The 12,657-nt window shown below is 41.2% G+C and overlaps 1 protein-coding gene across 6 annotated transcripts in view; it reads right to left on the bottom strand.

The window, feature by feature from the left end:
- Nucleotides 1-12,657, bottom strand: part of LOC118386727 (ankyrin repeat domain-containing protein 6) — a 56,624-nt gene that overhangs the window by 11,657 nt on the left and 32,310 nt on the right. For 4 of the 6 annotated variants that reach the window (XM_035774489.2, XM_035774491.1, XM_035774488.1 and 1 more), the window contains exon 2: nt 2,835-3,156. In XM_035774489.2, coding sequence (XP_035630382.1) covers nt 2,835-2,960 — 126 coding nt within the window. In that variant the 5' untranslated portion in view covers nt 2,961-3,156. Of the gene's footprint in view, nt 1-2,834; nt 3,157-12,657 lie in introns of those variants that run through there. The other 2 variants (XM_035774485.1, XM_035774486.1) reach the window with 1 other exon arrangement.

Here is a 12,657-nt window from a genome sequence, read left to right as displayed (position 1 = left end):
ATGTTCTCAAGTAAAAAAAAAAAAAAAATGTGCGACGTGTTCTCTTATGTAAGCAAAGTCGGAGCTGCTTGGCAGGTCTGTCTCACTGTCTATGCTATTGGATGTATAGCAAATCACCGCAGCTGTTCACCCCATAGTGGGCAAATGGACATCGTCCAATGAAAACCCAACTTTCATTTACCCGTTGTGACGCACGGATGTTCCAAACTCAGTTTTAAGACGAGACTGACTTTATGACCCAAATTATCCTATTTACACTGTAGTCAATTTTGACACTAGAATAACTGTTTCTGACTCTAATCGAAGCCACGTAGGCAGTTTTCAAAAGGATTTGTTGCTTTTTTGAAGGCAGTCGCTCTTTAAGAGGCTTAATTGGGGTTAAGCTAATGTGAACAGATGCTCTCAGTAAATCTTAATAAAGCATTATTTCAAAATACCGAACCCTATCTCCACATAGTCTACAGGAAACGAAGGCCCTAAAAATTGTCAAAGACTCCAGCCACCCTAGTTATGGACTGTACCGCCTGTATATAGCCGCGCTATTGTTATTTTACTGCTGCTGTTTAATTATTTGTTCTTCTTAAAGCATTGTTGGTTAAGCGCTTGTTAGTAAGCATTTCACTGCAAGGTCTACACGTATTCAGCGCATGTGACAAATAACATTGGACTTGTTTAAAGCACAGTGACAATCTGGAAGTGAGAGAATAAAATGCAAACGGGCTGTCTGCCTGCCGCAGAATCCCTCTCCTGTAACTGGCAGCCATATTGAATCATCCATGTTAATTCAATGTAATTAGAGATCAGGTGTGCAATCACAAAGAACCACATCAACACAACCCCCTTATCAACGCCTAATCCTCACAGCCCTCCATTAAATGGGTAGAGACGGGAGAGACCACAATCACTTTAGCAGGCGAGTGTGGCCTGATATATGGGTGCGGCTCGGCACTGCCTGGTATTCACTATGGCCAGGCAGGGGTTGAGTTTCACTGGGCCAGGCTTGGATGTCTGCCATGGAAGTGTCTCAGGTAAACAGAGTCAGGGCCCAGCCAGAGTGAAGTCTATTATCCCAGGAGACTGTGAATGGAAAGGGCCTGCTCTCTGCTCTGTGGCCTGGTACGACCTTAGATAGACTCACGGTTCTATTCTAACTCCTCTCTTTCTCATTCTCAAAAGAGTTTCTCTTCCACAGACCTAAAACATCCATCCAAAACTTGACACTTTACCTCACATTCCCCAATACAATACCTTTCTCACCTCCCCTCCTCTTCCCCTGAAGCACCGGAATTTCCAACTGAAATATAATCCTCATGTTTCTAGTTTGTTTTTTGTTACTAGGGAATCCAGCCAAAATGTGAAAATCCAGCTGAACGTAACATTATCAAAGAGACAGGTAGACCTGATAGAAAAAGGACAACTTTCATATATTCAGTCAGTCATGTATTCATATTTCACTCATATTCAGCTGTTAGTGTAAGAATTGCAGTTCATTTCCTGAAACAATGAAAAATGCAGCATTCTTGACAAATTAAAGAAGATTGAAAGTCTTCCTTAACCCAGGACTCTTGTGCGCTCTTAAAGGGGCACACAGCATTTAACGTGAACATCACAGAAAGCAGAAAAAAAAGCTTCTGCCCAGAGATGTGTTATTGAGGAAGTACATTTATGAGGCTCAGGAAAAAAGGCCTCTGCCTGCCTGTCTTATCGGCCAGTATCACATTGCAGTCTATCAAGAGAAAGACTGGAGATCTGAGGAAGGCCTGACCTAAATACTATCTCCACACCTCAGGTTTGTCTTAATTACCAGAGCTGCTCTGACAGAGACACAAAGACAGGCTATTCACTTCACAGACAGATAGGATTGCTACTGCCGCACATTACTTCAATCAAGCATGTCTGTCTGTGACTCTCACAGCAAACACCCAGGTGTTAATCTGATATATATATATATATATATATGAATTTTGTCAATCTCGGGCATTTTTATACTGTATTCCTCCTCTGCTCCTTTCAGTGAAGTGGCTTGGGGCTACATGGCATGTTTAAGAAATCTTCTCTCCCAGCGTTGTGTGGTGTGACCTCAAACAGAGGTTTACACTGTGTTGCGTGTGTCCGCGTGTTTACCCAGATCTGTGCTCCCACAGCTGTGGTCGCGGACAGCCAGATGGAGCGATGGAAAAGCTCCTTCGCACAAGTGACACACACACATGGGTAAAATCAGCATCAGAGAGAGTCCCTCATGGCCGTGTTCATTTGTAACCTCCTCTTCCTCTCCTAATCCTTCAAATTCCAACTCCTCCTCCTTCCTGTAAAATACAGCTACTCTAACTTATTGTTAGGAAACAGGGTAGTTTAATAGATAGTCCATGAAAGTGAGGATTATAATAAATTCATATACTGCTCCAGTCCCACTAATCTGCCCCATGGTCATTGCCCTGGTGGCCCAATGAGGCTGCAGTTGAGACACAGTACCCACACAATCCCACCTATATTGGCTACACACAGAAACAGTACACAGCAGTGGAGGCTGCTGAGGGGAGGACGGCTCATCAAATGGCTGGAACGGTGCAAATGGAATGGCATCAAACACATGGAAACCACGTGTTTGATGTATTTGATACCATTCCACCTATTCCACTCCAGCCATTACCACGAGCCCATCCTTCCCAATTAAGGTGCCATCAACCTCTTGTGGTACACAGTACACGTTTGACAGGGGAAAAAAAGCCTGGTGGCCCAGCCTGTGTGACCGCCGCTACTTGGCATAATAAACACATTGAAAATACAAAAGTCTTATGAACACACCAGAAGATAACCTCCTCTAATCCACTCACCTTGGTGACGGCTACTTTGGCGCCCTTGTTGATGAGCTGGACCACATTGTCGGCCTGGCCCTTGTGCGAGGCTACCAGGAGGCGCTCGGAGAGTGCGAGGACCGCAGCCGCGTCCTGCTGGCTCATGTAAGCAGGGCGAGTGAAGCACTGTCTCCAAGACGCAGTGCTCCAAGGAAGGGAGGGTGGGCTCACACCAACCCTAAGTCATGACCGTCACACACACACAGGTAGTGGACAGAAAGAGAGGAGGAGAGAAGGAGAAGAGAGAGGGCTCGGACCTCGGGACACAACCAGGTTGGCTCCCTCATGTCATCCTCAGCGCCTGGAAGAGAACAGGAAACGTGTGTGGTGATAACAGGCAAGCGCGTGTCACATGGTACAGTAGTAGAATGGCAAACAGGAAGCAGGAGGGAATGGGGGAGAATATATTGAGATTTTAATTGCTGCTAGCTATCTAGTTTCAAGTTTTATTAGTCGTATGTACGGGATACACATGGAATACACTGTCCAATGAAATGCTTACTTGCAAGTTCCTTACTGACAATGCAACAACAATAAGACATTTAAAAAAAGATAAGTAGTCTGATGGCCTGTAGATCAAAACTGTCTCTGAGCCTGTTGGTATCAGACTTCATGTCCCGATACATCTACCCGACAGTAAGGGAGTGAACAGCTTATGACTGGGGTGTGTGGTGTCTTTGATGATTCTGCAGGTCTTCCTCAGATACTGTTTTGAGTAGATGTCCTGGATGGGTGGGAACACAGTCCCAGTGATGTACTGGGCCATATATATATCACGTCACCCCGCTCCTCCGCTCTCTCCACTGGCTTCCAGTTGAAGCTCGCATCCGCTACAAGACCATGGTGCTTGCCTACGGAGCTGTGAGGGGAACGGCACCTCAGTACCTCCAGGCTCTGATCAGGCCCTACACCCAAACAAGGGCACTGCGTTCATCCACCTCTGGCCTGCTCGCCTCCCTACCACTGAGGAAGTACAGTTCCCGCTCAGCCCAGTCAAAACTGTTCGCTGCTCTGGCTCCCCAATGGTGGAACACACTCCCTCACGACGCCAGGACAGCGGAGTCAATCACCACCTTCCGGAGACACCTGAAACCCCACCTCTTTAAGGAATATCTAGGATAGGATAAAGTAATCCTTCTCACCCCCCTTAAAAGATTTAGATGCACTATTGTAAAGTGGCTGTTCCACTGGATGTCATAAGGTGAATGCACCAATTTGTAAGTCGCTCTGGATAAGAGCGTCTGCTAAATGACTTAAATGTAAATGTAAATGTAAATATGGAGGGCCCGCTGGAGGGCCTTGCCATCGTGGAAGGACCAATTCCCCTACCAGGCCGTGATGCAACCGGTTAGGACGCTCTCGATGGTGCAGCAGTATTATTTGGAGAAGACCCAGGCTGGCATGTAGAATTTCTTCAGCCACCTCAGGAAATACAGGCGCTGTCGTGTCCTCTTGACAAGAGTGGTGGTGTTGTTGGTACATGACACGTCCTCTGTGATGTGGACGCCGAGGAACTTTAAACTGCTGACTCTCTCTACTGCAGTCCTATGGATGCGGATCAGGGCATGTTCCCTCCTCTGCTTCCTGAAGTCAACAATAAACTCCTTTGTTTTGCTGACGTTGAGGGAGAGGTTGTCCTGGCACCATAATGCCAGTTCACTTACCTCCTCCCTATAGGCGGACTCGTCCTTGTTGGTTATCAGGCCTACAACTGTGGCGTCGTCAGCAAACTTGATGATGGAGCTGGAGTCGTGCAAAGCCACGCAGTCATGGGTGAACCTTAACAATCCTCGCAGCCTGTGGTCTGCCCATCAGGAAGTCCAGGATCCAGTTGCAGAGGGTGGTGTCCAGACCCAGGGCTCTAAGCTTGGTTTTGAGCTTGGCGGAAACAATCATGTTGACTGCTGAACTGTAGTCAGTGAACAGAATTGTCACATAGGTGTTCCTCTTGTCCAGATGTGTTACGGCCGTGTGAATAGCGATAGAAATGGGATCTTCCGTGGATCTGTTGGAGCGGTAGGCAAATAGAAGTACAGTGCCTTGCGAAAGTATTCGGCCCCCTTGAACTTTGCGACCTTTTGCCACATTTCAGGCTTCAAACATAAAGATATAAAACTGTATTTTTTTGTGAAGAATCAACAACAAGTGGGACACAATCATGAAGTGGAACGACATTTATTGGATATTTCAAACTTTTTTAACAAATCAAAAACTGAAAAATTGGGTGTGCAAAATTATTCAGCCCCCTTAAGTTAATACTTTGTAGCGCCACCTTTTGCTGCGATTACAGCTGTAAGTCGCTTGGGGTATGTCTCTATCAGTTTTGCACATCGAGAGACTGAAATTTTTTCCCATTCCTCCTTGCAAAACAGCTCGAGCTCAGTGAGGTTGGATGGAGAGCATTTGTGAACAGCAGTTTTCAGTTCTTTCCACAGATTCTCGATTGGATTCAGGTCTGGACTTTGACTTCGCCATTCTAACACCTGGATATGTTTATTTTTGAACCATTCCATTGTAGATTTTGCTTTATGTTTTGGATCATTGTCTTGTTGGAAGACAAATCTCCGTCCCAGTCACAGGTCTTTTGCAGACTCCATCAGGTTTTCTTCCAGAATGGTCCTGTATTTGGCTCCATACATCTTCCCATCAATTTTAACCATCTTCCCTGTCCCTGCTGAAGAAAAGCAGGCCCAAACCATGATGCTGCCACCACCATGTTTGACAGTGGGGATGGTGTGTTCAGGGTGATGAGCTGTGTTGCTTTTACGCCAAACATAACGTTTTGCATTGTTGCCAAAAAGTTCAATTTTGGTTTCATCTGACCAGAGCACCTTCTTCCACATGTTTGGTGTGTCTCCCAGGTGGCTTGTGGCAAACTTTAAACAACACTTTTTATGGATATCTTTAAGAAATGGCTTTCTTCTTGCCACTCTTCCATAAAGGCCAGATTTGTGCAATATACGACTGATTGTTGTCCTATGGACAGAGTCTCCCACCTCAGCTGTAAATCTCTGCAGTTCATCCAGAGTGATCATGGGCCTCTTGGCTGCATCTCTGATCAGTCTTCTCCTTGTATGAGCTGAAAGTTTAGAGGGACGGCCAGGTCTTGGTAAATTTGCAGTGGTCTGATACTCCTTCCATTTCAATATTATCGCTTGCACAGTGCTCCTTGGGATGTTTAAAGCTTGGGAAATCTTTTTGTATCGAAATCCGGCTTTAAACTTCTTCACAACAGTATCTCGGACCTGCCTGGTGTGTTCCTTGTTCTTCATGATGCTCTCTGCGCTTTTAACGGACCTCTGAGACTATCACAGTGCAGGTGCATTTATACGGAGACTTGATTACACACAGGTGGATTGTATTTATCATCATTAGTCATTTAGGTCAACATTGGATCATTCAGAGATCCTCACTGAACTTCTGGAGAGAGTTTGCTGCACTGAAAGTAAAGGGGCTGAATAATTTTGCACGCCCAATTATTCAGTTTTTGATTTGTTAAAAAAGTTTGAAATATCCAATAAATGTCGTTCCACTTCATGATTGTTGTTGATTCTTCACAAAAAAAATACAGTTTTATATCTTTATGTTTGAAGCCTGAAATGTGGCAAAAGGTCGCAAAGTTCAAGGGGGCAGAATACTTTCGCAAGGCACTGTATGTCCAGTGTACCTGACATGCTGGCCTTGATGTGGGCCATGACCAGCCTCTCGAAGAATTTCATGATAACCGATGATAGTTATTTCAGCATGTCACCCGGTTTTTCTTGGGCACTGAGATGATCTAACCCACTATAGTCAGCTGTGGGAATTGGGAAAACAGGCTGGTTCCTGTTGGGGGAGACAGCAGCTGTACACGGTAGATCTGTCTGTCAAATGAGTTCATACAGGTTGAATAGGGGTTAAGGATTGACATTTCCAACAACGGAGAGTACTTTCTACACAAACACTGTTTTGTTTTCACTTTTATGCCATGTCATTAGACATAAAGCTATAAAAAAAAGCTAATAAAAACAGCTTTAACCAACCACATACAGGAGTCAGACTTCTGCGGTTCGCTGAGCGAGAGTTGGTGTGACCGCAGGCAGAGTGACTCACAGGAAAAAAGGTTGTCTTTCCTGGAGTTCCTACTACCATCATTACAACCCATCAATGTGTAGAGCTGTCAAATCTGTCAATGTTTTCAACTGGCTCAGAGGAACTAAGGAATTGCTGAAACACACCAGCATCTGGTGAAAAACCACTATAGTCCATTGAATGTAGCTTATTAGCTCAATTATAAGGCTGATCATCTGCCAGGCTGTATTCAGGCATACTTGTTGAAACTAAATTAACTGCCGAGAACATTCTCCATGGTTATTTAAGATGAAGTATTGTGACGGCCCTGAATTTTTCTGAACCGTCTCAGTGCTTCTCCTTCCAATAGGGCGCTTTCCCTTTCCCGCCAGCATCAGCTGCGCAAAAGTGGGGTTGTGATGGAGACGTAAATGAGGATGTGTTCAACCCTCAGTTCCCCTATTTCGTTTGTTTTGTTGCCTTTAAACGTGTGTTTTGTAGCCCAGGATCAACTCTTTGCGTCCGTGGACTACACCTCTCTGTTCTTCGTGACCTTTCTCCGCTGGAGATCTGTTGGCGGATTGGATTGTCTGACCGAATGACTACAACCTTTTTGTATACGGTATTTCATTTGTTTTGATGTCATGTATACGGTGATTTATGTAGTTAGTTGTAGTTGAGGACTTAGTAAGAGTTGATACGCTTTAAAGTTCTGTGGTAAAATAATTGTTATATTGATTATGATTAATACTGGGTGTACGCTACACTTGAATGAACGGACAAACATTGCGTGACAAAGGTCACTTGAGTTCCCTGAACTCCTTTACAGGGCTGGATTCTTTTAGGCCCGAGGTACAGGACATTTCTGGAGGAACCAGAACTCATTGTGTTGTATTATTATATATGTGTGTAATCATTTTTGTTGCTAATACAACCCACGCAAAAGAATATAGTTGTTTTTGAAGTTCTTTTCAATGTTTTAAGGGTTTATGAAAAGTGTATTTCCATCCTGACTTTTACATAAATCCTTTGTATTGGTGTAGACTTGACGGACCAGATGGGACTCATTCCCTCCCAAACCAAAAGGAGAAACCAATGTTTTCTCTGGTAGGCACAACCTACCTGGCACCCCTATAAATAATAACCTCAAGTCAAAACCGTTACAGTATGTTGCTAATAATTGTTAACAAATTATAGTTTTGGCAAGTCGGTTGGGACATCTACTTTGTGCTGAAAACAAGTAATTTTTCCAACAATTGTTTACAGACACTAAGTTGACTGTGCCTTTAAACAGCTTGAAAAATTCCAGAAAATGATGTCATGGCTTTAGAAGCTTCTGATAGGCTAATTGACATCATTTGAGTCAATTAGAGGTGTGGATGTATTTAAAGGCCTACCTTCAAACTCAGTGCCTCTGCTTGACATGGGAAAATCAAAAGAAATCAGCCAAGACCTAAAAAAAAAATCGTAGCCCTCCACAAGTCTGGTTCATCATTGGGAGTAATTTCCAAACGCCTGATGGAACGACATTCATCTGTACAAACAATAGTATGCAACTATAAAACACCATGGGACCACGCAGCCGTCATACCACTCAGGAAGGAGACGTGTTCTGTCTCATAGAGATGAACGTGCTTTAGTGCGAAAAGTGCAATTCAATCCCAGAACAACTGCAAAGGACCTTGTGAAGATGCTGGAGGAAACTGGTACAAAAGTATCTATATCCACAGTAAAACCAGTCCTATATCGACATAACCTGAAAGGCCGCTCCGCAAGGAAGAAGCCACTGCTCCAAAACCACTATTAAAAAAAGCCAGACTACGGTTTGCAACTGAACATGGGGACAAAGATCTTACTTTTTGGAGAAATGTCCTCTGGTCTGATGAAACAAAAACAGAACTGTTTGGCCAGAATGACCATTGTTATGTTTGGAGGGAAAAGGGGGAGGCATGCAAGCCGGAGAACACCATCCCAGCCGTGAAGCACTGGGGTGGCAGCATCATGTTGTGGGGGTTCTTTGCTGCATTAGGGACTGGTGCACTTCACAAAATAATGTCATCATGAGGGAGGAAAATTATGTGGATATATTGAAGCAACATCTCAAGACATCAGTCAGGAAGTTAAAGCTTGGTTGCAAATGGGTCTTCCAAATGGACAATGACCCCAAGCATACTTCCAAAGTTGTGGCAAAATGGCTTAAAGACAACAAAGTCAAGGTATTGGTGTGGCCATCACAAAGCCCTGACATCAATCCCAGCTCTGCCAGGAGGAATGGGCCAAAATTCACCCAACTTATTGTGGGAAGCTTGTGGAAGGCAACCCAAAACATTTGACCCAAGTTACAATTTAAAGTCAATGCTACCAAATACTAATTGAGTGTATGTAAACTTCTGACCCACTGGGAATGTGATGAAAGAAATCAAAGTTGAAATAAATAATTCTCTACTATTATTCTGACATTTCACATTCTTAAAATAAAGTGGTGATCCTAACTGACCTAAGATGGAATTTTTACTGGAATTAAATGTCAGGAATTGTGAAACTAAGTTTAAATGTATTTGGCTAAGGTGTATGTAAACTTCCGACTTCAACTGTATGTAAATAAGGTATTTCTGTTTAGTTTTTAAAAATCAATTAGCAAAAATGTATAAACCTGTTAACACTTTGTCATTATGGGGTATTGTGTGTATATATTTTTTTTGTTAAACAATTTTAGAATAAGGCTGTAGTGTAGCAAAATGTGGAAAAAGTCAAGGGGTCGGAATAATTTACAAAGGCACTGTGTATAAATTATAGCATTTTTAAAATATATTTTCCGTTATTATTTTCCTCTAACCCTACCATCCCTCTCCTAATTGGAGTAAACTGATGGACAACAACACTTAGGCTTCTACTTCCAGCTTATACATACTATATACATTTTACGGAAACAACTATTGTAAAAAAATATACTATCTTTTGTTTGTTTTTAGTCCCATATTTCAGCTCCACTCATTACATAGATGAGTGGTTAATCGGCATGGCCGATTAATTAGGGACGATTTCAAGTTTTCATAACAATCGGTAATCGTCATTTATGGATGCAGATTATGGCTGATTACATTGCAATCCACAAGGAGACTGCATGGCAGGCTGACCACCTGCTATGCAAGTGCAGCATCAAAAGGACGTTGTGGCTGCAAGGAGCCAAGGTAAGTTGCTAGCTAGCACTAAACTTATCTTATAAAAAAACAATCAATCTTAACATAATCACTAGTTAACTACACATGGTTGATGATATTACTAGTGATATTATATGATATTACTATTAACTAGCTTGTCCTGCGTTGCATATAATCAATGCGGTACCTGTTAATTTATCATTGAATCACAGCCTACGTCAACTTTGCCAAACGGGTGATGATTTAACACCAATGTACCAATATACCTAACCATAAACATCAATGCCTTTCTTAAAATCAATACACAAATATTTATTTTTAAACTTGCATATTTATTAAAAAGAGATTCATGTTATCAGGCAATATTAACTAGGGAAATTGTATCACTTCTCTTGTGTTCAGTGCAAGCAGAATCAGGGTATATGCAGCAGTTTGGGCCGCCTGGTGTACAGCACTGTTTATGACTTCAAGCCTATCAACTCCCGAGATTAGGCTGGCAATACTATAGTGCCTATAAGAACATCCAATAGTCAAAGGTATATGAAACACAAATGGCATAGAGAGCAATAGTCCGAAAAATTCCTATAATAACTACAACCTAAAACTTCTTAACTGGGAATATTGAAGACTCATGTTAAAAGGAACCACCAGCTTTCCAATGTTCTCATGTTCTGACCAAGGAACTTAAACGTTAGCTTTTTTACATGGCACATATTGAACTTTTACTTTCTTCTCCAACACTGTGTTTTTGCATTATTTATACCAAATTGAACATGTTTGATTATTTATTTGAGACTACATTTATTTTATTTATGTATTATATTAAGTTCAAATAAGTGTTCATTCAAGTATTGTTGTTTGTCATTATTACAAATATATATATATATATATATATATATATATATATATATATATATATATATATATATAAATCAGGCCGATTTAATCGGTATCAGCTTTTTTTGGTCCTCCAATAATCCGTATCGGTGTTGAAAAATCCTAATCGGTCGACCTCTAGAAAAAAGTAATCAATGTAAACTGTTGTTTTGAGGATGAAACCACAGGATTATGTCATTGTAACCAATTTTCAACATAGACAAACCCTGTATAAAATATGTTGAATTTGTATTGTACCTAGATATTGTGTTTGGTTGTCAACGGAGATGTATCTTCTGCTTGGATAGTTCCATCTTTGCCACTGACTTAGTTCTGGCTTTAATTCCAGTTTGTCTACAAATTAATATGTTGGATTCACGTCTCCATCTCAACCAAGAATCAAAGTTAAAGAATATGACTAAATATAATATAATCAAACTTTAAATGCACATTTAGTCCTATTCTTTAACTTTGATTCTTGGTTGAGATGGAGACGTGAATCCAACATATGAATTATTAATTTGTATCCAAACTGGAATTCGTTGACAACCAAACACAATTCAATATCACTTTTGCAATACAGTAAATAGCCACAAGTTAACAAATGATACGTTGGACTCACCTCCAACTAAACCAAAAATAAAAGTTAAAGAATAAGATTAAGCCAGTGGCTCAGATGAAACTATTCAAGCATTAGGTACATTTCCTTTAAATGTTGATATTTGGTTGCGTTGTCAACCAAACACATTTCAATATTACTTTTATAATACAGTAAATAGCCTAAAGGCTATCTTATAAACTAATTTAACAGTATTTATTCAACCGTAAAATGAGTAACACCTCCATGGCCACATTTTGAGGTTAGCCTACTGTAACTATAAATGTATTCTTATGCAATCATAGAAAGCGTGCATGTTCAAGAAAGCATGCAAAGGTCGCAGGTCGGTGGAGAAATTCACAACTGCTGTAATAATCTATACAGAACCTGAAACAGCATTGATCACTTGCACTATGTACTTTTAATGTAATCTCGACTACAATCCACGTAATTTGTTTGTGCTGTTAGATGAAAGCACAGCGATCACACATTAAAGCTGCAATATGTAACTTTTTGGGTGACCCCGACCAAATTCACATGGAAATGTGAGTTATTGATCTGTCATTCTCATTGAAAGTAAGTCTAAGAATCGATAGTTCTTAAGTTTTGTTTTTACGTCGGGTTTACTTTCGGGTTTGTACACCGAGCTTCAAACAGCTGAAAATACAATATTTGGGGTTATGTAAAATATATTTCACAGCGGTTTAGATTCTCTACACTATACTTGCTTGTTTTGTCACAAACTGAAATTAGGCAAACTATTAGAATTTTAGCAACCAGGAAATGAAAGAGCGATTTTTGCACATTGCACCTTATTTTGTATTTATACAATAACAATATCTGACATTGTATTCCCATTTGAACTTTGTGTTTTTAAATGTTTGAAAGCGCAGTGATAACACATTGTGAATTCAACAAATAAAGGTTGAAAAATCTCTTTGATTGAAGTTTCAACCAAATACTACCAAAATGTCCACGTTGAAATGATGAGGTGTGCCCAGTGGGTCCTTTACATGTCTTAACATTACTCACTATTTGATTGCAGAGCTTCCAATTCATGCTATTTGCTATTTGTGCTGTAAGTGGAGGCAATTATTTGAGTATATTATGTTCCCCC

The sequence above is a fragment of the Oncorhynchus keta genome, chromosome 8, assembly GCF_023373465.1.
Source record: "Oncorhynchus keta strain PuntledgeMale-10-30-2019 chromosome 8, Oket_V2, whole genome shotgun sequence".
Taxonomy (NCBI): domain Eukaryota; kingdom Metazoa; phylum Chordata; class Actinopteri; order Salmoniformes; family Salmonidae; genus Oncorhynchus; species Oncorhynchus keta.
This window is presented reverse-complemented; position numbering and strand designations above follow the sequence as displayed.